Source organism: Xenopus tropicalis, chromosome 2 (assembly GCF_000004195.4).
Source record: "Xenopus tropicalis strain Nigerian chromosome 2, UCB_Xtro_10.0, whole genome shotgun sequence".
NCBI lineage: Eukaryota > Metazoa > Chordata > Amphibia > Anura > Pipidae > Xenopus > Xenopus tropicalis.
This window is the reverse complement of record NC_030678.2, coordinates 30,420,186-30,446,405: the sequence shown is the minus strand read 5'-3', so window position 1 is coordinate 30,446,405 and position 26,220 is coordinate 30,420,186. Positions and strand designations below refer to the sequence as shown.

The following is a 26,220-nucleotide window of genomic DNA, read 5'->3' as shown; positions in this document are numbered from 1 at the left end:
TATACCATCATAATTAAAGCAGTGCTGTGGACAACAAACACATAGGGGCATATTTTTCAAAGAGTGAGACTAGAGCTCACCACTTGTGAGGGGATTACTACTAGAGACATATTTAGCAAAGTATGAAAATGAGAGTTCACCCTATCTTTATATAAGTTCCCATACAAGTGAATGGAAAGCAGTGGAATATCCGTCTTGAAGTAGGACTAGGACTTTGTCATCTAAATGAACCCAAACAAGGAACCATCACAGGGAATCGCTTCCTGTGTCTGACATTGTCGCACAACAGGACATGTGGATATGTACAGTATGATGTAGATGCACTAGAACCACAAATGCCCCATGGCAAACAATACAAAACCAATGGATTAAGGCCCCCTTTGCTGAAGTTTATGACAAACGTCCATTCACATATGTATCAATGACTTACCTGCTGCTGTCTGCATGTACCCTGCCAGGGTGCACAGGCGCCGTTCACACAAGCCACTAGGAAGGAACAAGGTGATGGTGGCCAGGAAGCAGCTCATTACCAGAAGGACACAACCTCCGGAGCAAAGCACGGCACTTGTCTGTAATAGCAAAAACACCAACACATAAGGAACATTATGACTGCATCAATAACACCACAACTACCAAACTACAAAGTGTTTGGTCTATTTTGGTCTTGAAGTTCTAGGATGGATTTTAACTAGAAACTAGAAACATGCTCACAGTGTCAGACTGTACGGGCCCACCCCCTGCACTACTCAGTCACCGTTCTACACTTCTACTTCCACTGATTTATGGTCAACAGCAATTTGGTTCTCCAACCAACATGTCTGGTGAAAAGGGGCCCAATAGGACCAGGGCCCACCAGGTTTTTTTCCAGTGCCCTGTTGGGCCAGTTTAACCATGAATTAACAGTACCACAATATCACAGTTTGGGTGCCAGTGTGCATGTGCTACTTGCTGATTACCAACATGGCTGCTGAAAACAGAAGGGACACAGGTAAAGGTGGGGGGCAATGCTGTCTAGCATGTCTGTAGTCTGGACATGGAGCCTCTTTGGCTGCCTCTGGTGTCTCAGGTGGAAGGTCCACTGAGCCTGGGATCAACAGGGCCCCAGTAAAGCCATTCCTACCCTAGAGTACCCATCTGTAATCTAGAGAAGTTGGGGGACAGGGACCCCGTGAACGAGGACCAGATAGACAGTAACACTCTGTAGAGCACTTTCTAGGAAAGTGAGGCAGTAAGGAAAGGAAGCAAGAGCAGTTTATGGCTCCAACCAGGAGGTTAGCTGGAAGTACCCTTCCTTACAGGCACTGTTGCCTTAGTACAGGGCCACGGTTAAGACATAGGAATCAGGCTAGTACCTACCCCTGTTCCATAGTCGGCTGTTGGGATCCTAACACAGCTAAGGTATTCATCCTGAGGACTGAGGTATTGCATGCTTTTTTTCATTAAAATTGACGTGAAAAAAACGCGCGATTCGCTAAAGTATTATCGCATGTGTTAATTAGCGCGCAACCGCATGCATTAATTTTACCACATTGTGTTAATTAGCGTGCAGAAATAATACTTACGCATGATTTACAAACACTTAGACGCGCTAAATATCGCATTTGAATGTGTAGCGCTGGCTCCTTCTGAAAGCTCAGACTCAGGCACAATGCACTGAGATGGCGTCTACACACCAATATTACAGCTAAAAATATATTTGTTGGTTCATGAATAAAATTTTTAAATGGCAGAGTGAATTATTTGCTATGTAAACAGTGTAATTTAGAAATAAAAAGTACCCCATAAAAATCATGACAGTATCCCTTTAAGGCTACAGAGATCAGTTCTAATAGTAATAAAACCAAATCCAAATGCCAAATCCCTGTAGATAGTGTTCAGAAATAATAGATCCTATACTGTATATTACTAAGTGATAATAAATTGTATTTGATTTCAAATATAACATATTTCAGTCATATAATAATAATACATTATACTCTTAATCACACACAACAGCTTTGGGTGTTATGTACATAATAGCAAAAATAGCAACATGTACATGAATATGGCCAATGCAACCTCTGGCGTTCAATCTGTCAGCAGAATAAAATGGATGATGTCTATTGGTGAGTAGAGGAAATAAATGATGAGGATAGTCTATGGAATGCAATTTGTCATCTTATGTTTTGTCTAGAATGACACGGAATAGTTGATAACTGTTTATACAGCAAACAGCAAGTGGCCATAGGTGATGGATTATCGTTTAGCTGAGATGTAGCCCAATGTAGTCCCACCAGATTGCTCTGTGCACTTTCATTTTTTAAGATCCCCTTTAAATTAAATTCCTGCCTTGCCTGGTCAATACTAATAATACACAGTGAGAACATGGGGTATATATAAGAAATGGTTACTTAGCTCTGAGGGAAGAAGAAGTAACTATAAGTAGCAAAGTACTGCAGGCATTAGTATTATAGCCTTACAGTGCTGAGGTTCTGGATTCAATACCAACAAAAGCACCATTATCTTGAATAGTAACCGGTTTGGTACGCATGTGCAGGGTCGGACTGGGGGGTGCAGGGCCCACCGGGGCTACCACACCAGCAGCCCCCAAGGTGCCCCCGCCACCCACCCGACGTCCTCCACTGAGCGCGAAACTTACTTTCAATGAATCAGGGGAGGGACAACGGCAGCCAGGGGAGTCGCGACAGGGACTGAGTTTGGGCCGCCAGGGCCCCCGCAGGTTTTTTCCCAGTGCCCCGGCGGCCCAGTCCGACCCTGCTAAAGCTTATCAAAGGAGTAAACAAAAAATTCTGTACATTATGTTTTGGGGTTCTATACCAGCCCAAAGCCACCACATCCCTTTAGCAGTGAGCATTTGTGCCTCTAACTATACCCCAGTAGCTCCCCTTCTTTTCTATTGATCCTTACCACATGCTCTGGGCTGCTGTCACTTACCTTAGCTTAGGGACCCAATAGTATATACTTTATAAATATATATATATAATATATAAAAGTCACAATACAAGGCCGATTAGTAATTAATTCAATGTCATTACATGGCAGCTGTGCAATCAGGAAAAATTGCATCAGAATATAATCAGCATCCGTGACATGTGAATTCCATTTTCTACTTGATAATTTGCAACAACCCCTAAGCTTAGCTTCTCAACAGCTGCCCAGAGCACACTGAGCACGTGCAGTGCCACTGACACCTAACACAATTCAAGATGGGGAGATCCTGGTTTGAAAATACAGTATTTTTGCTCATATCTGCTTTCAGTGTATAGTTCTCTTTTAAGGGTTTTAGCAAGTGTTATTAAGCCATAGACTGGCTTGTGACGAAGCTCATTTCTTCCAGTAGATATGTGACAAAGGGAAGGCTATCCACTCTGAATATTAAGATTAATCACAAGCCAGTCTGTGGCTAATTACCAGCGGCTAAATGCCATAAAGGAAAAAGAAATGTGAAATCAGATACCCAGGCCTGGTGCTCCTGTTAGCAAAAAACTGCACGACGTGGGGGTATTTCTGAGCAAGCACCACATAGCGATTTTCTTCCTTTTTCATGCCAAGTGTGCATTTTAAGTAGAAGCTGGCTTTTTGACTCCACTGTGCAAGTGCCGGCCTGGGGCCACTAAAGAACAAAAAAGTAGAAGATGATCACTCTGTGGTGCTTGTTTAGAAGTACCCTGGAACAGTGCAGTGTGAAATTAGAGTACAGGTATGAGACCTGTAATCCACAATGTTTGGGACCTAGGGCTTTCTGGATAGGGGGTCTTTCTTTGATAAATACCCCTCTAAATATACTTCAGGAATGAATAGAGAGCGGGGAATTACCCACTCAGGGGCAGATTTAACAAAATGTGACATTAGAGCTCACTACAGGAAATTTTCACCCACAATCCCATAGAAATGAATAGAAAGCGTATGATTTTTTCTTTGGAAAGCTGTAATCTCACATTTGATAAATCTGCCCCTCAGTGTATTGTGTCTCATTCAACTCTATCAATAATAGTGAACCCCCTACACTGTGTCCTCTATAGGCAGCGTGTGTGTTATCCATGGATTTCCTTATCCCCAGGATAAGAGACATTTACTTTGAGCTCCTGCAGAAACCAAAGCAGCAGACATATTCATTGATATATAAAGTATATTTATTTGATGAATCAAGTTAAGTGCAGCTTTAGCTTCAATTGATTTCTTTTCTTTATTATTTTGAAGGATACAGTCTGAAGGTCAGTAAGTTCCTCAGTGAATACCCACAAAGCCAAGATACCGACATATAGCCAAAACCACTATAAACCTTTATTAATATTTATTGTTTCTTTTATTTCTTTTTCACTTATTCTAATGTAACTGTATGTGTGCCAGGTCCCTATTGGTCTCACACACACTTTTTAGGGCATCTCACCAGAAAGCCAAGCCTACTACCAATCTGAATGTACAGCATTTATCTGACCTCTACATGCTTTCACATTGTATAAGGGAAGAGACGGCCTCCAACATGTAAAATTTTCAACACCACTGACTCGCTGCATTATCCAAAAATACAAATCTAGAAAACTTTGGATAGATAAAAGGTCTGATACAAATATAATATTCATAGGCTGCTCACTATTATAGTTAACAATATGTAGTTTGCTGTGCAGTGCACTTTACAAGTCAGTAGAGATGGTAAATGGGTCGTCTCTTGTCCATGCTGAAACTCCACAGGCCAGGCCTACTGATTTTAATACTGCCACAAGGTACTAATTACTGGAGCAACTGCGGAAACAAGCAAATGCCCAAAGCCCAGCCTTGAATCACTATTTAATACAGCTTTTCCTTTAAAATATTTGATAGCTTAATATATTTACAAGATACATGCCTTTAGCAACATATGGTACATGGAGTTATGCAAGCCACAATGAATGTCAGCATGATGCCACTTGCTTGGCCACTAATTAGGAGGTTCCTATAAATAAGCCTTTGTATCAGGATCTGTCTGGATTTGATCAAAGCCCGGGCCTAGGGCGGCATAAGTTTTGGGGCGGCTGCCCAGCTGCATGTAAAATGTGCTCACATATGGAGCAGTGGGGATGGGGCACGCAGAAAACTTCAGCATCTCCCATCCCCAGTGCTCTGTATGCAAGCTACAAGGATGGGCATGCATGCGATCCTGAGGGGCGGCCTCTGGGTGCCTGAAAATGAAATCTAGCCCTGGGTTGTTCCCTGGACACTGGAGGCTGTAAGTATTAGTGCTGTTTGGTTTTCTTGATGTACCTCATGTATTCCTCCTGTCTGCTCCCTTTTCTCCGCCCACTTTATTAGTCCCACGTGTTGCTAATTATGCTATTAAAGGAGAAGGAAAGGCATTTTGGCATTTTAATGCTAATAGATTAGCCACATCAGTGACACCTAGAATGCTATATTTAATCTGTAGAAACACATTCTGATGGGAGGGGGAATGAATTCTTATGAATTGTTATGGGAGGGGGGAGCAGGAGAAGAGAGGGGGAGAGGAGAGAGCGGGGCAGACTGGGCTCCAGGAATAAAGGATTTTTCTGAGAGAGGAAGTCTGATACCGAAGAACATGTTTACAAAAAGGAAGAAGAAATACTGTATTTCTTTTGATAGAGAAGTCAGTGCAGCGTTTCTGTAAGTGCTTAAAGAAGAAGGAAAGGCTAAGTCACTTGGGGGTGCCAAAATGTTAGGCACCCCCAAGTGACTTAGATTGCCTACCTTCTACCCCAGGCTGGTGCCCCTGTATGGAGAGAACAGCACAAGCCCGGGGTAGTAGCGAGCGCTTCCTCCTGCCTGTAGCGATACGCGCGCATGCGCAGTAGAGGGAAAAGCCGAACTTTAACGGAGAAGTCGGCTTTTTCACTCTACTGCGCATGCGCCGGACTCGGAGTCTAGGGGAAAGGAAGGCGGAAGGAGGAAGCGAATCGCCCCAGGTGCCCCGGGCTGGTGCTGTTTTCTCCTAACAGGGGCACCAGCCCGGGGTACGAGGTAAGCGATTCAAGTCACTTGGGGGTGCTTAACATTTTAGCACCCCCAAGTGACTTATCCTTTCCTTCCTCTTTAAGGCTGTATTTACATAGACCCTTCTGATAAAGCATTTCCTTTCCTTCTCCTTTAAGTTCCTTTATCAGCCTGCCCCTGGCTATTGCTCTTGGCCTGGCCATTAAGCTTACTAGCTGAGATCTTGCTGTCCTGTGATTCATATGTTCTTGATCCTAAGAGCCCCATATGGTTCCTACTTCCTGAGTCCTTGCCTAGACCCTTGTTCCTGTACTCCGGTGCCCCTCCGTGACCTGTTCTTGTGTTTCTCCCAGTTTTGACCTTTGTCTGATCTTCGGCTCTGCTTGCCAGCTGCCTGACCCAAATACCGGCCCGATTACTGGACTCCATTTCTGCCTGCGGTTGCTCCTGTAACTGGCCTGTATATTTGTTTATATTTTTTCCTTGCACCAGTTACTGTTCTGTTATTTTGTTTTCATTAAAACTTTGCATTCACATACTGTAATCATGGCTTCACGGCTCAGTTCTGCCATTTATGTGTATACCCGGGTTATCCAGTATAGAGACTCCCATCTGATTGCTTCTCCTCAGTGTCTGAACATAACACTTTGTATAAGAGCCGTTCCTGAAGCCAAAACACTATGGCCCCTTCTCCCTGCTATCCCGACAGGCTTTAGAAGAGACTGACACTGGGCATATATTTTTTCATTAACAACATAAAGATCATAGGCAGTAGCATGTACTATGCAACAGAGACAAATACACTCATTACCAAGCTACAGATATTGATGGGCAGGAGTTTAGGCCAAGTGCCTGAATTACTCTTCCAGCAATCATCGCCTTCAGAACACCTCATTTTCACAAGTACATGTGCATCTACTATATCATAACTCATTCTTGAATACTTCCATTGATTAGATTTAATATCCACTCGCTGACATGAAACATATAAAAACTATATATAAACTATGCTTTATTCATGCTGAGGTCTCACCTTCTGTTTGACAATAAATGTGTCACAGATTTGATAATAAAGAAGAAAAAAAAATAAGAGAATTTCAGCAGAGACTAGATTTTCAACTTTACTAGCATGTCTGTGTGTATGATTAAAGGTGCTACACAATGGGACCTTGCATATAGAAAGGTTCCTTTGTGTTCTGACTGCATACGTGAAAGGACCTTGGGCCCTGCTGCTGCATCTGCGGAGTTGCTCAGTGTGGTTGGCAGTCACTTAACAGTCTGTTATAAGACTCACTTAGAAATAGACTTTCCTTGTTCTTAAAGACCATTTAAAACATTTAATCAATTTATATTCTAAACTGGCTGAGCATTCAATGCCCTTATTATTTCAATTCCAATTTCTTATGTGAAATATCAGTTTCTGGGTGGAGTTCCCCTTTAATGTTAGGTAACAATTGTTTGGTTTAAGGCACTTGCCAAGGTCAGCAAGTCAAATACGTTCCCCTGTGTTGCTAAGTGCCCATACTGGATGGCAATGTTGCGCTTTGCAGGTCTCTCCCTGGCAGAAAGAAGCCTAATCACAGCCTGCATGCCCCATGGCTGAGCACAGATGGCTCCAACAGACACGGCACTCAGTCACCACCTGCCTGGCAAGGACTGATTTCTGCTGGGATGTCAGCCCTGTTTAGGAATGCAACTCTTCTCCCGGCGTTTTATTTCATCTTTCAGCTTCGTGTAACTGCGGTTCCCGTGGAAACCAAAACTAATAAAATCCTCAGTCTCCTCCTAATCTTCAAGCAGGTGATAAATCAGCCATGTGCACTGCCGAATTCCCATCATGATAATCCATATTCCATTTCTTCTGCCATCAACTTCCGTATCTCCTTCCTTCTCATTAACTGGGTACATATATTCTGCATCTGTCGCTGTTCTTCTGTCATTTGTTTACCTTTTATTCATTTTGTACCTTGTACCAGAGATGCTACTGATGGTCAATCAGTTCCCTTATGTGTTATCCCAAGAGCAAAAATGATATTTTATTAGAATATCCCAACAGATTCAGGGTGCCTGCTCTATCTTTCCTCCAAACTGCCCCGGGTGTCACCAATTTGATACTTTAATGTCTTCCTCTCCTGAAGATGAAGCTCTGGTTGTAAACTGGTCGCTTAGCTTCTATGCTGCAGGAGGATATCTGCCACTCTTTGGGTGGAATTCCCACTTTGCCTCTTGTTGTAAATGCGGGTGCTTGCTGTCCAATGTACCTTCCTTTTTGTGGGTTTTGCCTCCACCACTTGCCACCACTACCAGCACTTGCAGTAATATGTCCTTTGTTGCCAACCTAGAAGCACGGGTCACATCACAGGATTGGCAAATTTATTCAAGACTGCTGCTATACAGACACAAGCCATTTGTATGGTTGCTTGACACTTCAACCACACTAGAACCCTACAGTATCTTCCCTAACTGATAAATTGCACAGTAAGCATCCCTTGAGGGTTTTGCAGTAAAAGAGCTGTGGTTAAACTGGCTGTAATAGAGAAACAAAATAAATAGTGAAGAAAGGTATGTTATGGGCAGGGATCCCCAACCTTTTAGAGCAAGTACTTGATTAGAAACAAAGGGCAAATCCCATTCAGTACTGGTCTTGGGGTATTCCATACATTAAGAGCTGGTGCCGTAGGGACACATTTTGTTATAGAATTTGTTATAGACTCTTTTCGGATATGTAACAAAGCAGTTCAACATATTTTAAACCATTTCATCATGTCATTTGGTATAGCTAGTGCAGCATCTGTACGCTTTCCACTTTTATTGATTAGTATTGTCCTTACTGATACAAACAATCCACTTTCTTATGCAATTAATTTGGAGTGCTTGAGGGGAAGTGGGGAAAGCTCTTAAAGCTTTAAAGAAGTGCATATCAATCTTAAAGGTGGCAGCAGGAAAGCAGAATCTATTTCTTTCACCAATTATTATTTTAGTCTTACTAAATTCCCCAGAACTAGGTTTCCTGACTCACTTACATGTCCTGGCAGCAACTTGTCTTAAAGGAGGATAAAGAGAGGCCCTATAAGTGTAAGGCCCACTTTTTTAAACACATATAATACAGAAATAAATATTCAGAGGTGTTAGGGTCACTTTAATATGATCTTAAAGGTGAATGTACAGGAAGTTGTGGAAAACAATTTACCGACAAATGGCACATTAACCAATTTATCAGGATTTGTTCTGGAAATGAGAGTAACACCAAGGAAACCATCTCTACTGATCAACACTGTAGTTTTTTGAACCAGTTGCCATTATTCTCATTGCAGCTTTATTCGTTTTTGATTAAAGCTGGCAATGCAGTGCAACTGTACAATAAAATATACAGTACTGTAGGTTTCTGATGAAGCTTATATGTACCTTAGATACCTTGAAGTCTGGTCTATTTCTTAGCAAGGTCAAAGAATGCATAGTACTGATGTATTTTGGTATAGTGAGTTCCTAACTAGCTTTAGTGTCAATCCCTCTAGAGAAGGACAGAGCAGAGTCTCTCTCTCTTTATCCCATTATCTTTTCTCCACTATTGTTTTTGAAATAGAGTTCTGAAAGAAAAAGTTAATTACACATAGCCCCAGTTGAAACAGAAGCTTCTGTGATATTCAATATTCTAGCTAACTCCTTCGCAAGAATGTGTTTGGTAGAGAAACAAATCTAAAGCTGACCACACATTAAATGATTTTTGCTCAATTCAGTAATCTAGCTGTGATGATCTGGGAACAATATGAAGGCTAACAGATGATTTGCCTAAGTCTGGATGATGTTGCAAATGATTTTAGAGCTGGTACATTGGAAAAAAATAAAGGAAGCAACCAACCCAATGGGATGTTAATTTCACATGTACTGTACAGGAGGTAGCATCCAGACTTGCCATCCCTGAACCAACTGGATTTTGGTTGATTAGATTAGGAGGGAGTTGATTTCACATACTGTAAACTTGTTTGTTTGTTTTTTTATCCAAATTACCAAATATATATTTGTACCATGTGTGTTTAGAGAAAAACACTGTTTTTTTGGATATGGTAGTTGATGTGACCAATATAAGCTGATTTTTCAAATATACATGTATTGGACCCCTTATCCAGAAACCCATTATCCAGAAAGTTCTGAATAACGGAAAGGCCATCTCCCATAGACTCCATTTTAATCAAATAATTCATTATCTTAAAAATGATTTCCTTTTTCTCTGTAATAATAAAACAGTACCTTGTACTTGATCCCAACTAAGATATAATTAATACTTATTGGGGCCAAAACAATCCTATTGGGTTTAATTACTGTTTAAATAATGTTTTTAGCAAACTTTAGGTAGGAGATCCGAATTATGGAAAGACCCCTTATCAGGAAAACCCCAGGTCCCGAGCATTCTGGATAATGGGTCCCATACCTGTATCTCCAAATGACCTATCAACCATCAAAATGGATATTGCTTGTTAATGCATCATTGCGTAATTACATTGATCAGAAAAACGTCCCCTTGAAGCTCATCCATTTGATCACTGAAAAAATGTAGCCCCCAGCTTGCTACAGACCTATCATTGCGCCTGTATAGTGGGGATTGTTGGCTAACAAAGTTTTCCAATTTACACAATCAGCTTATCATGCCAATGTGCAGGCTGGTCCAAAACCCGCTTGACCCGTGGCTTTACCCCTGGGTAGGGCAGTTTCAGGCTGAAAATTGGGCAAGCACATCAGGTCTGGGTTGGGTGCACATTGTACTTGCCCTGCCACAGCTCACATGGTAGGGCAGTGGAACCTTCTGGAGCCTGCCTCATGACATCAAAGCACTTCTGGGGGTACAACACATGGAATGATGGATATGTGTATGCATCCGTACACATCAACCAACAAAAGGGAGGGATTAATAAAAGAAAGTACTGTTTTCTAACTCTGCCCCTGATACTTATTGGATAGTTTGTCCACTTCAGAACAGTTTTAAAGAACACCACAGAGGGAGTGTTTGTTGGCACCTCCTGCATAGAGCATGGTGCCCTGGGGTGTCTCTGACACTTCTGAAATAAAGCCTTTCATTAGCAAATTACTGTTAGATCTGAGTTCTCATCCTCTGTATGAATAAATCCCAGTGGCCACTGACGAAGCCATAAATTTCAAAGCTCTTCATAGTCCAGCGCATCAAATATTCATTGGATAAATATTTCAACACAAGGAACCTTCCCCTCCATGCTTCTCCCACACTCGATGAGTTAATTGTTTACTGTAGGACCATCTCGCCGATATCAGACAAGGGAGCAGTGAAGTGATTCTTTCCCAGGCCTTTGCAGAAACTAGGCTTTCTGTCTGCAAAATGGCTTTTCATTCCATAAGTGCAACAATGTTTTTGTTTTCTTCGTAAAGTAATTACCAGTCCATTACTATTTGCAATGGCATAAACAGCACATGCATCAATATTCCGTGCAATAAACTAAAGATGAAATTAATTTTATGGCATGCCGTAGTGTAGAAAACATGCCGTGGAAGTGGATTCCCAATCAAGACATATTTTAAACAGAAAGATTTCCTCTTCAAGCACCACAAATCATCATAAACCTCTTCACGGTGATTTCTTATTAGAGTATATTATGTTCAGTGTTATTCTGAATTCTCTACAACAAGTTAATTTCTGAAAAACATGTGTAAGCCATTATGGGAAATATTCAAGCCTATCAGGAATAATGTTAAAGGGGAACTCCACCCAAACACAACTTAAGCTTTATGAAATAATTTTAAAATAATAAATGGTTTGGAACAGTTCCCTAAGCCTGGTCCCCTGTTCTCCTGCTGATCTGGCCGGAGACTGTCTACTGTCTTCAGCCTGCCTTCAGCCTGAATCCTCCAAATCCCACAATCCCCTGCACATGTGATGTCAATAAGGAAAGGAACATCCCAGTAGTTCCTGCATCCTGTCTGTAAACTGTGGAGAAGTTGTTACAATTTGTAACATCAATGTTTTAGTCCCTTCCCCCCTGCCAGGATTTGAAATGATGCAAAAAGGAAGAACTGTTTTGCAGCTGAATTTTAGCACATAAAAATGGTTTTTATTCATACTTTTTAAAAGACCAGATTACAGTAATAGGGACCTGGCTCACCCTGGTGTTCCAACTGATCCCACAGATGTTCTGTTTGGTTGAAGTCAGGGCGCTGCATAACCAATTAGGGATGCATCAAATCCACTTTTTGTTTGGATGTGGAAGAATCCTAAATCCCCCACACAGTATTTGGCTGAAACACAAACCTAATCTGTGCCTCAATTTGTATATGAAATAAAATGTAACTTGAAAATGTGTGAGTGAATATTTTTAAGACAACAACTGCAAGTTCTAGTCTCCTCCCAGCATTCTACATTGTGCCTTATGGTAAGATATACATAACGATTCTCTGCATTGGGTGAGCAGTGTGGCCCCACTCTATCCTATGGAGACTGCAGACCCCGTACAAATGCTGGCTGGAGTTACTGGCAAACATTGCTTATCTGTTTAGCCAGTCAGCTCTGGATAATGCAATAATACACACTGCTTATTCTCAGACATATGCACAATAAGGTCAGAAGTTATCAAATTATGACATCACATAGTGTATAGACATAGGCAAGATTCAGTCCTATAAGGGAAAATTCTCAGGCTTTATCCTGTGGGAAATGCATTTTAGGTTGTTAAAATGATTCTGTACTTACTGTTCTCTCATAAAAAGAAAAACCTTCAGTTCCACAGACCAGATTGGTGGCATTTTCTGCCACTCATGTTGATATGTATGTGATTATGCATCATTCCCATCAGTTCCTATTTACACACCCTATGGGCAGTTTATCAGGAGCCTGTATGTTTGTGCATGTGGGAAGTAACTGGAGGGCCCAACAAGGAAACTAAACAAGCAGAGGAAGAATATACAAATAGTATTTCTTGCCTTTCATATCACTGCATGTGAATGTGTATCCTGCTGTAGCATGAATTCATTCACTAAACTAAGCAAACATTCAAAGCTATATGTGTGGGTGTGCCTACCCCCATTCTTGTCTACTGAAACAAACTGCTTTTGATCTGTTTCACTGCCACACAGAGAAAGCACAGCCTTCTGCAGGGAGACTTTGGGGGGAATTCACAAAAGTGTGTTGGTAAGTACTCGGTTCTCAAAGTATCGGTTGCCAAATTGTAAAAATGCACGAAAAATTCACAGAAGGTATGTTATAGTTTTATGGATTTGGCATAATGCGGTAAAAAATTGTTGTTATTGTGCTATGAAAATGTCATTTGTGCACCAAAAATTTTTTTTTATATCCACTTAAGCCAAATTAACCCACTGACATTTTTCCCCAGCATTTTTGTTATGGCGGAGATATTTTGGCATAAAAAATGTCGATAAAAATGCTGAAAAATTGGTCTCTGAATAAGTCGGCGCACAAACAACATTATTTTGAGAATTCCTGAATATTTTGGGAATATGCTAAAAATTCAGCTGCAAAACAGTTCTTCTCTTTCTGCATTATTTGAAACCCTGGCAGGGAAGGAGGGCCTAAAACATTTATGTTACAATAACTCACAAGCATTGCACTGTGATGTTGCCTGTTATTGACATCACGTGCTATGTGTACATTAAAAATCATGAGAAGGCTGCATATTTTTTAATTGATGTATATTGCAAAAATGCTTCAAATTATGTCTATTTCTCAAAAAGCTTAAGTTGTTTTGGGTGGAGTTCCCTTTTAAGGATTCCCTTCCTGCGGCCCTTTAACTATTATTTAACAACAGCATCCAGCTTCCCATCAACACCTGAGAGCTTCCATTTTACTCTTTCATTAAAATAAGATTAAATGTGCATTAATAGTGAGGATAACCTTAAACCGTCCCCTTTAAATAACATTCTTTTATCTATACGTGTCAGCATGAAAGTACCATAGTGCAACAGTTCCTGGTTCCCCTTTGAACTAGTGATGTGCGGGTCAGGCAAAATCCAACCTAAACTCAACCCCTCTGATGAAGTGGCACAAGGCCACGAAACGCGTCAAGCGAGCTACATAGGACTGTGATGTTTTTAACTTTATTAATAAAAGTGATATTTTAAAACAAGTAACGGTCCCAGTGCTCCGTCTAAATATTTTTTGTTACTAAACTCAACCCTAACATACAAACCTTCAACCCGCACCTGAACCTAAACTGCAAAATGATGCCATTGTAAGACCCACACCCAACCCGCACCCACATCTTTACACTAGGCTATTTCTGCACCCACCAAGACAGGGAAAGTTTGAGAGCAGTCTCACCCACACCCAACCTGAACCCACAATGGGCGCCCAAATTTCAATCCTAACCCGCCTGCCGAAGGACAAACCCAAAGCTCCTTCAAGTTGTGGGTCAACCTGCACATCAGTTAGAACTATTCCAGCAAACAAGCAACATAGCGAAATAAAGTAGAGACTCTTGTCTACTCCAAACCCCAGCAATAATAAAGCCACTACAGAGAGGCGCCATTACAACTGTTATTGCAATATTTTGGCAATTTTTTCTTTTTGTCTTGTAGGAGTAACAGTTCAAGAAATGTTGCATCCAATAAGATCACCTCAGATATAAAATGATTTTGTAAAATGCAATATCTTCCCACTTTTCCTGGACGTAATGGCACAATCGTATCAGACACACAAGACATACAAGACAAAAAATATATTAAAAATATTTTGAAAGCATGTCTACATGACCTGTCAGTTTGATTCTAGCTTGTCAGATGAAATGGCCACATGCTAATATCTCTCCAGTGTTGTATATCAAGCTGTCACACTGCGCATTAATTGATTTTTAACAGGGCATTTTGCAGCGCTTGTTTGTTATTGCTTAGAGTATTTTAGTTCCCAAATCCAATAGCAGCCACTCACAAAGACATTGCAACAACTAAATTGAGCCGCTGCTCAGCATACTCATGGGGCAAAAGAAATCATCTTGTTCATGGTTATCTGCAAGCACTATAATAGAATTAAGATTATCCAAACCAATCACCTGAACAGCAATAAATATATGTTGGGATGGGTCACAATAAATCCTAACTTTAAACAAAAAATAATATAAAATAAAAGTATAGTATCTACATGACATAGTATCTTCATACTATTTAACAGCTGCAATGAGGGCTTATAGGCACTTATAGAGCTGAAACACCTGGACCACTTTTCTAATTTGACAAGTGCTTCTACATGTCGTTCCTTATGTGCCCATCCTTTCTTTGTTGATATTTGTCCACACATACTATTGCCCATATAGTGTATATCAGGGGCTACACTAGGAGACAGGTGCCATACACAACAGTTAACACAATTCCAGACATGGCTGTATAAACTATATTAACCAATGCAACATGTAGGTAGCTATTATCTCCCTTGCACATCAATATTTTAACCAGCTGGCGTGGGAATGTGTTGGAATGTCTAATTTCAGTTTTCCATCCTCTTGTGCCTCTTCCTTGCTTTGTCTATAGCTTCCTGGGGCTCAGTGTTTTCTATTCAGGCGCTTCTACCTTGTACACCAGTGTTAAACATCCCCAGTTATTCTATAGTTACCCTTTATTATACACATGGGAGCATTATTTCATGCTGTGATCGAATACTAGGACACACCTGCATATCTTTGTTGCAGCGGCTCATAGTTCCATTAATAACTCATTACACACTATGTACCCTTATATTTTATAGCGGTCACAGAGGGTCAGTACATGTGCAGTGCAGCTCTTCCACTTCATTTGAAATCCTGTTTTTTTTTTAAGTGCATAGGGACAGGCAGCAGACCGTGCAATACAAATATAAGCTATGGCAAACAACCAGAGTCATGTACTTATGCACAAACAGCAATTCACAAATAACTGGACATTGCAACAGCCTATATTTTGTGGCTCAGTAATGTGGCGCTAGCCTTGCTCAGCTATTGCAAAAGGCTTTTTTTTTTTTTTTGCTTTGCTGTTCATAGCTTTACAAAATCATCAGTCTTATGCCCAAGAGATTATGGATTAAAGCACAGGTCCCCAAAGTATTTCAAAATATGTCACTCCATAAACTTTCTTTCACGTACTATTATGGTTCTTCTGTGCCATTTAGGATTGCCAGCTTTCCTTTATTATTACCGGCCCCACCTATACAGGTATGGGATCCCTTATCCATAAAGTGCAAAATTAAGGGGAGGCCATTTGATCATTATTAGCAAATAATTCTCATTTTTAAAAATAACTCCCCTATTTTTTGTAATAACAAAACAGTACATTTAAAGATTACATGTTTTTAAGAAGACTTAAAGTATGGAGAACCAAATTATTGAAATATCCCTTATCCAAAAAAAACCCAGGTCCCAAGGGTTCTGGATAATAAATCCTATACAGCAGTGCTGTCCAACTTCTGTTGTACCGAGGGCCGGAATTTTTTACGACCTACGTGGTGGAGGGCCGATAATGGAAGCCAGTTTTGACCACTCCCCTTTTTGAAACTGCACCCACTTGAAACCACACCCATGTTATCACATGACCATACCCATATTAATGGTTGTAGTACAGCAAAAACCTGCCATACTCTGCCTGCCCTACCCACCCTGCCTGTGTGTGCCATACTCTGCCTACCCTACCCTGCCTTTGTGTGTGCCATACTCTGCCTTCCCTACCCTGCCTGTGTGTGCCATACTCTGCCTGCCCTACCCTGCCTGCGTGCCATACTTTCACTGTGTGTGCCATTCTTGGATGGTTTGTGCCATACTTGGCCTGTGTGTGCCATACTCTGCCTGCCCTACCCTGCCTGTGTGTGCCATACTCTGCCTTCCCTACCCTGCCTGTGTGTGCCATACTCTGCCTTCCCTACCCTGCCTGTGTGTGTGCCATACTCTGCCTTCCCTACCCTGCCTGTGTGTGCCATACTCTGCCTGCCCTACCCTGCCTGTGTGTGCCATACTCTGCCTTCCCTACCCTGCCTGTGTGTGTGCCATACTCTGCCTTCCCTACCCTGCCTGTGTGTGCCATACTCTGCCTTCCCTACCCTGCCTGTGTGTGCCATACTCTGCCTACCCTACCCTGCCTTTGTGTGTGCCATACTCTGCCTTCCCTACCCTGCCTGTGTGTGCCATACTCTGCCTGCCCTACCCTGCCTGCATGCCATACTTTCACTGTGTGTGCCATTCTTGGCTGGTTTGTGCCAAACTTGGCCTGTGTGTGCCGTACTCTGCCTGCCCTACTCTGCCTGTGTGTGCCATACTCTGCCTTCCCTACCCTGCCTGTGTGTGCCATACTCTGCTTGCCCTATGCTGCCTGTGTGTATGGCACACACATGCAGCCTACAGTGACACAATGCTGGCACTGCTCCTACAGTCTGCACAATAACTATATATTAAAAAACTTTTTAATTGCAGTACCACCTCAGTATATGTTCTTTTTGTAGTATGCAGGGATTATTTGTGGGTTTCTACTGCTCCTGAGGTGTGAACAGGGGAACAATGGTGGTGATTACAGCCTGAGCCTGAGGTGTGAACACTGCAGGGGGTGAACAATGCAGAGATTAAAAGGTGTGAACAACACAGGGGATTACATGTTTAAACAATACAGCCTGATTACAGCCTGAATCTGAGGTGAGAACCATGCACGGGGGGGGCAGTTAATCACAGTACTGATACCATTTAAAGCTTACACAAGAGTAAGCCATCAAAGCAGCCAGACAGGTGGGGGGCCACACAGAGGGGGGTCACGGGCCGCCAGTTGGACAGCACTGCTATACAGGTATAGGACCCGTTATCCAGAATGCTCGGGACCAAGGGTATTCCGGATAAGGGGTTTTTCAGTAATTTGGATCTCCATACCTTAAGTCGACCTCAAAATCAATAAAACAGTAATTAAACTTAATAGGATTGTTTTGGATCCAATAAGGATTTATTACATCTTAGTTGGGATCAAATACATGGTACTGTTTTATTATTACGGAGAAACGGAAATCAGTTTTAAAATTCCAAATTATTTGATTAAAATGGAGTCTATGGGAGATGGGTTTTCCGTAATTTAGAGCTCTCTGGATAATGGGTTTCTGGATAAGGGATCCCATACCTGTAGCTGTAACTGTTATATTTTTTCCCTATGTAACACTAGAATCAAGCATAATGTGTAGACTCTGCTTCTGATAGGGTTGATAGGTCCTGAACTGCAAAAGCTAACCATAAGGGAAGGGGTACACGGGGAGATTAGTCACCCAACAACAAATCTTTGCGACTAATCTCCCCGCAATGCCATCCCACCAGCTAGAATGTAAATCGCCGGTGGGATGGCATACGCCTTGCTGCAATGTGCTGCGAGTCTTCAACTTCAGGCAACTGCGGGACTTCGCAGCAACACGTATGCCATCCCACAGGCGATTTACATTCTAACCCAATTTGTCGCTGAGCGACTAATCTCCCCGTGAGCCCCTGCCCTTGAAATTAGATCTCCTGCTCTCAGGGTAGATAGCACCTTAAAGGGCTGGAACATGTTCTCAATTTTACCAAACCATAACCTAATATTATTTTGTTTAACAGGGGCCCAGGGTTACTGCACTTCACATGGGAATGCACAGTAATACAGTGTATAATGATGATAAAGGGCCCAGGAGGGGGCCCGAAACATTGCCCTTTAGACATATGTATATGGGCTAAATAAACACTGTCACACTTTATCACAATTTTGGTGCGTTACTGGATTTTCTTCATTGAATTGCTGACCACTCGCAAGGAGAGTAGTTTTCCGGCTAAGCACCCAACACTTCAAACAGTAAATTATTGAGCAGGATGAGCTCTCCTTTATCGTCTAGTAAGTAATACAGTATGTAGACTTCACCTAAAATGCCCATTTGAAAATTCTTTCTTCATTGCTGTATATTGTCCTTCAATAGCTTAAACTAATGTGACAAGATCACTAAAAAATTCAGGGACACAACTAATAAATACAAGGTGTAGGGCAGCACAGATTGCATTAAAAATAAAGTGCAATTAGTTCAGGCCTGCTAGCTGGATTTTTTCGACATGTTCATGTGATCTGCTCACAGTAGCTTGGACAGAACATGAATCCTGGCAAACACCCAATGTCGTATTGAAACAAAATGACATGGATCAACCACTTAAGTGGGAATTAGAACACTTTTCACTTTAGTAGATACATCCTATAGATTTTCTGTTTCAGCAGTAAATGTCCACACTGGCTATGCTAAAGCTGCTGTGGCCAAGGCTTTTTTTTTCCTGCAACTACATTTACCTTCCCTACATAATCTTCAAGGTGAAGAACAACACCACCACATATGGAAGGGTAACCACAGCAAAACTTTTATCCTTTCTTGTATTGGTCTATAAACTAGATAATGGCAGAGGGAAAAAGTTAAAGCCAGTAGCAATGCTATGCTGATATTATGAAGTTTAGGTTTTAAATTGGTGTATATTGTGCAAATGTCTTTTACGTCCTTCTACTATCCATATACTTTTCAACTTTTCTTCATTTTCACATTTTGATTAAGCCACACATGAATGAATGGTTAGATCGATCCTAATAATACTACTAACCAACAAAAAATCTTGTTAAGGCCCCCATACACGGGCCGATAGAATTTCAGGCCAGATATCGGTCGGCCAGCCCGCTCGTTTCTGCCCCTACACAGGCAGATAAGCTGCCGAGTCAGTCCAAGGGACCGATATCGGCAGCTTCTATCGGCCCGTGTATGGGGGCCTTTAGGATGACAGATTTTGCCGACATTTAATCTGTCAGTGGCCCCTCGGGCCAGATTCCTGCACCCCATCAACAACATCCTATCCAGAGGGAACATGGAGTTGAAAGCAAAAATTGAATTTTTTCCAATAAAGGTTCCCATCAACAGCATCCTATCCAGAGGGAACAGACTAGAACTAGAGGTCCTTTGTGATCAACTTACGGTATGATTAATTGTTTGTGCTCAAACAAATGAATAGACTCCCTTCTGGCTAGTAAATATCATGTATTCTTGAATGTCAATAAACCAGTGTTAACAACAATCCAATCGACTGGCTGTGGCTTGGCTGTCAGTCCTTCAATCCGCCACTGTGTTTAGATGCAATCTGAATCTTTGCTGCTCATTTAACAGTTTGGTGGAACCTTTCATTCTTACACTGATAAAAAAAAAGAAATTTATCCTAATGCATTTAATAATTAAGGAAATCCTTTGCCAAGAAAACTCATATAAACTGTATTTCAATACACCAACTGCTCGTCTCGCAGCACATCCTGCTTCTGCTTTGGCTTCTGTACAAGAAATCAACGTAATAGGAAAAAAATATTTCCCTAAATTATCATTAATCTACCGGCGGCTGTGTTTGCTGTCAATAATTCAGTTATTTGGACATTCTAGGTTACAGTGATGGGACCCTGTGGCGACTTAACATTTAATTATGCGTCTGCTATTTTTGGTCATATAAACGACAGATTCAGCAGCAAAACAAATGAACCGTCTGGTTTCATAAATCTATAGGGCTGATAAGCTAACCATAAGAACAAATCACCCTTTACCAAAGCAACATAATGAAGAGCATGGATTTGATTCATGCAGCTGCTATAATTACTTGTATTTATAATTAAAACCTGTATACAAAAGGGAAAACACAAAGAACAGGAAGAGACAGTTGTTGCGTGAGGTCAGGTTCTACCCAGAATACATGGCCTTGGGGGAAAATGCAAATAATTAGAAATATAACATTAAAAATCCTCTGGTGTTCTGGACAGTTAAGCAGCATCTTTAATTTTACACCAAGTAAGCTCGGCTATTATTACAGTGGAATAACACTAAAAATAAATATAGGAATATATACAGCAAGGTAATAAAGTAGATGGTGCCTAATGTGCTTGGGTTACAATGGGTTACTAAATCTAATTTTGCTCCTGTAGTTCCATTACCATTGGGACTATCTGCCATGTAATGCAGCAGCCAGTTAAACTGCAACCATGTGGCTGCCATATTGTTCGAGACTGGTGACATGGTCAGAGCACTATGGTCAAGGAATATTACAAAAGCAATATCAAAGTTAGATTAACTGATTAATTAAACTGACCGTGTTACATAGTTAAGTTGGGTTGAAAAAAGTCCATCAAGTTCAACCCTTCCAAGTGAATCCCAGCACACACTTTGCACCCTGCTCTGCACTTAATAAGTGACCCCTATTGTGTCCAGACTTCATATCTGCCCTGTGCATTGGCAAAATGCTCACAGTTAGTGGCGGCATCTGCTGCTCAATACAGTCCACAAAAATTTGGAGACTTTTGCCCCATAGGGCCCGCTAGAATATAAGGGAAGAGGCTTTAAAAAGAAGACACAGGTAGTGTGGAAGGTTGCACTGAACTCTTACCTGCACCTAATGCAAACAGTAAAGTTGTTTATTATAAGCACCTACAATGCTGGGCTCTCCAGATTCTGGTTTATTCTGTGTTTTAAGTCAGACCTTTAATGTCAGGCTACCTAGCATTCTAGTTGACCTGCCCCCAAAAAATGCTTACAAATATCTGTGGGGTATTTTTTTTAAAATTTGGATACTCTTAGAGACTAGTCCCAAGTTGTTGTGCCTGGCACGGCATTGGAAACGGCGTAGAGATGAGCTCTGTCAAGGATGAGCACTTGGAAAAGTGAGCTGAGATGAACAGAAAGCAGCACGCTATGAATGATCTGAATAATGATACAGAGATAATGTATTTTCTGAAGAACATTTCTCCTGACCTCCAGAGACGACTGGGAACATTAGCAATAAACCAATGTGCTATTTAGCACTTAGACTAAATAGATATTATCCATGCTCAAAGCGAGGGTCCAGTGGGATAGTAAGAACACTTGCGTTTGGCAAACACTGACACAGACCCAACAGCTATTAGCAACTGTGTTAATTACCAGAAATATAGAGAAATATCCAAAAATGGCACTAGAAATACAGGAGCCATTAATATTAGAGTGTCATGCTTGTCTAGAAGAGTTTATCATTTTTGCTGAAAAGTATTTCTGTGAAGGATCAAAACAAACATCTATGATAAACTTAGCATCTAAAATGGAAGGCAGGCAATGAATCAGAGTTAGACAGTGTGAAGAAACAGCAACCTCACAACTATATGTATGTTACGTATGCTTAACTGGTATTCAGTTGGAATGACTTAGTCAGTCACTTCCCTGTGTATCCTATGGGAACTGGATAAATCTCTTCATCTTATGGGATCACACTCAGATCCCACTGTCAGGGAATGACAGCAGCAGAGACATGCAGTAATTGGCTGGTTAAAGAACAAGGAGATCTTCCCCAAACAATAGTATATAAACCACCAGGTTGCTATTTCCAAACAAGGTTTATTTTTTCATTATTCTATCACAATAAAATCATGTCTGCAGACGTGTTTGTGGTCTCCAATTTGTTTTGTTAATGTCATCTACAATTGCCCACATCTATCTTCTGTCCATGTCTGCATGGTGAAACACACTGATCCTACATGTAATCAAGCCAACCCTTTATTGCATCAGTAGAATCTCTATAAACACTACAAGAAGTGATACAGTCCAAGTCTTGGAAAGAAATGCCTGTGATTTGGAGAACATGGGGAAAGCTCACACACTAGCGAAAAATGGTAACTGGGTATGCAGTATTTTTCATGTGCCCTGTCTGCTGGCCAGCAATGATTAGTGTGGTTTCCTTTAAAAGGCATTCTTCAGATAAAATAATAGCAATAGTAGATGGATAGATAGATAGATTGTATAGGATCGATTATCCTAGATAACTTCTCTCTGGAGTAGTATATATATATACACACTGTACGTTTATGGCTAAAGCCTGTGGTTATTATAATTGTACATAATTAAGGATGTCTTCCCCTGAATTTCTGATACAGTTAGGGACACACGGTGTGACAGATTCAATACCAAAGTGATAATTAAGATGTCTCCTGCTGCTACATAGAAGCACAAACCTATACTTAGCTAAAGTGCAACCAGTGACGTAGAAGACGCATTTGGCTGCCATATAACAATTATAAATCATGTTTATAGTCACTATTTCTATAAATGTTCAGTTAAACATACCAGCATAGGTTGTTCTATACAGGAAGACTCATTTAGATAATTTTATTCAGTATTTATTTAGTTATTGAAATGGTAACAAGGTATGCAGGTATAGGATCTGTTTTCCGGAAACCCGTTATTCAGAAAGTTATTTTTCTCTGTAGTATTAAAAGACTACCTTGTACTTGATCCAAACTAAGATATAATTACTCCTTACTGGATGGAAAACAATCCTATTGGGTTAATTTAACTTCTAAATAATTTTTAGTAAACTGAAAGCATGGAGATCCAAACTATGGAAAGATTCCTTAACCAGAAAACCCCAGGTCCCGAGCATTATGGATAACATATCCCATACTGTACATGACATGATTTGGTGCCCACACACCTAATTTTTTTTCATTCTCACAATTAGGGATGAGCAATTTTTTTCACATGATACAGGTTTGCAACAAAATTCGCGACTGGTAAACATTTTTGCAATTTTGTGCTAGAATTTCTCAGTGCATTTTTTTTTCACCAGGAAAAGAAAATGCAGTTTTGTCACAGGAGAAAAAAAGTCTACTGATTCTAACACATTTGTAGCAAGAAAAAACATGGAAAAAAACACCCATTGACTCAAATGCATATGTCGCAAGAAAATCCAGGGTATAAATAAACCCTGCTGAACCTTGTGGCGGGTGATTAGAGTTACTACTGATGCAAGAAGGGCCTTTCTCCTGAATTTTCTCTAGTAATTGTATTGCAGAACTAAGCAGAAAAGCATCAGGAGAGCCCTCTAAACAGTTTTGCTTTATGTTATATGGGTGGGTATATGTCCTAATTTGCCTTAGCAATACCCAAGGGGCTACATTATCAATAAGACTGCAAGTCACAGTGTGGCCCACAATTATTTTGGATGAATGTTGGTGTTGAAAAGTGCAAAGTATATAAGTTAGTAAACTATTACAATCACTCGGGGGTGCCTAACATTTGGCATCCCTAAGTGATTTAGAATTCACTGCAACATATCTAGATTAAAAAAGAAAACTGTACAAACGAAAAAGCAATAACACAACAGCAACGTAAATTATGTTTGTTGACATATTTTCTCGCCCTTTTATAAACAGACTACTGTGGTGTGCCATCATATGCCTCGCACTGCGTACCCCACCAAGTCACAGCATTCATTACAAACTGGAACAAAAGTTTGATATTGGTGGTTGGGCCGTCTAAGCCAGATGGCTAAATATAGTGAGGCTAACCAGTAAGATCCCAGAATGATGCTAAATAAAAAATTGTGTAAGAAAAACAGAGGAAATGGAAAAGTTAGAGCCTCTGTAAATATCCAGAGAAAGCAGCATCTCTCTAATTAGGCAACAGAAGGTGCGCATTACATCTGGGCCGGGGCTGCAGGGCAGGTTCTGTATTCAAAGCTTTATTATATTCAGAGGATGTTCTTTGTGTTTTCCCATACTGTCAAACCATTATCTTTTTGTGCATCTTCTCTGAGCTCTGTCAGGACTAGTCTGACAGCTCTGTGATTCCATTTCTGTCTTCATCTAAGAATAAATATTTTCTCCATTTGCACTACAGTGGAAGAGGCCAGCTTTCAGTATAAGAAAAAGAGAAAAAATGGAAAAGTGATGAGCAACCATTGTGTTATTTAGACCTAGGGAAGGGAAATCTCCAGCAATGTTTTACTAGTGGGAATTGGGGGCTGACAACAAATTACTGACTGCCACTGCGGATCTTAAGGTGTATGGGGACCTTTAGGCATAGAGGCGGGCAGACAATAACTTTAACTTTCCATTCAGCACTTCCTAGATGTCACTGCACATCTCACTTTCCCCCTCCCTGCTCACTAATTGTGTAGCCAGTACATGGGCATGGGCATCAAGCCCCCCATTCTGTCACATAAACATGATTTTGAGGTGATACAAAGCTTGCATTAATAACAGTGTCCACAAAATGGTGCTTGCCTGCTTGCTGTGATTATGTAATTCCAACACTGAATGAAGCAAGATTTATATTATATATATAGTGTAAGTGAAGTTTATTTTGCTTAACTAACATAATTAATTGAGTCTTCTGCATTATGTGCCAATCTCCCCCAGAATTAACCTTTTGGACTTAAACTGTATGAGACCCTGTCCTTCTAAAATAAGGTTAAACAATTAGAAAACAATGAAGAATAAGTCAAAAAGATGTAATTTTAAAAGAAAATGTTTTTGGGGAAAAAGGGATACATAGAAGGTTAAATTGCAAATAATCTGAATTGGCTGGGTATTTAAATGGAAGAAGTGGGAAAGAACGATGAGTATGGAGACTGTGGAAGAGTTGAGTAAGCAGGGATTATAGTGAATAAAAGGGGACCTGAAAGGCCCAGACCTTTGGCCCATGCCAGAAATCTAAGAGAGGCATTTACTTAAGGTTGCAGTATTTTTTCTTGATTCATAGTTTTTTTTTCATCATTTATTATGTGTTAAAACTACAACAAATCCAAAAGTAAAAAAATATGCCATTTCTAAAAGCTGTTGACGTCATGTAGAAATCAATAGCAGGTCTCCTTTTTTCAGTTGGCTAATGTTTGTTTTGTGGTTTAAAGGTCTTCAGTTTTTTTTAAGCTTTCATTTTACCACAAATGAAAAAAAATGATGTTTTTCGCTTTTTTTTCGTTTGTGCATTATTTAAAAGGCTGTTTTAATAAATCATTTGGCATGCATGGTTTTAGAGAAAATGAGTTTTTTCCACAAAAATGAGAATGTTGATAAAGTTGCCTCCCCATGGAAATGTCCAGACTTTCATATAAAAACTGTTCTGTCAACTTAAAAACCAGTGTGTTATGTATATTTGTGTAGATTTATCTGTAGCCCTTTCTTTGATACCCCTCAGTAAAGAATTACATGTTTAATATCCATATTATAAATAAATGGTAAAATAATACAGAGGCTTGTGGTACCAGTGTCACCTCTAGTATGACCTTGATGTGCCACTTGGGCATCCCAAAGAAATCTATGCACTGAAACACACACGGTTAGGAAGTAGAGCATGGAAAATGCGAATGCCTCTCTCAACAGCATAATTTAGTAATCTTGCCACGTCAGGAATATAACATTAACTCCCAAGGCTAGCAAAGACATCCAGAGCCTGAAAGCAGCTTTCTCATTAAACATATTTCTCAACCTGCTCTGACAGCAGACAAGTTTCTCCATGAAATACAGGCACAGTGGTAGCAA

The 26,220-nt window shown here is 40.6% G+C and overlaps 1 protein-coding gene across 1 annotated transcript in view; it reads right to left on the bottom strand.

Annotated features, from left to right (window-relative positions):
- LOC100486901 (transmembrane protein 211-like) overlaps positions 1-26,220 on the bottom strand; it is a 126,694-nt gene that overhangs the window by 81,330 nt on the left and 19,144 nt on the right. The window contains exon 2 of the mRNA XM_002938251.5: positions 431-569. Within this exon, the coding sequence (XP_002938297.1) occupies positions 431-569 (139 nt within the window). The remainder of the gene's footprint in view (positions 1-430; positions 570-26,220) is intronic.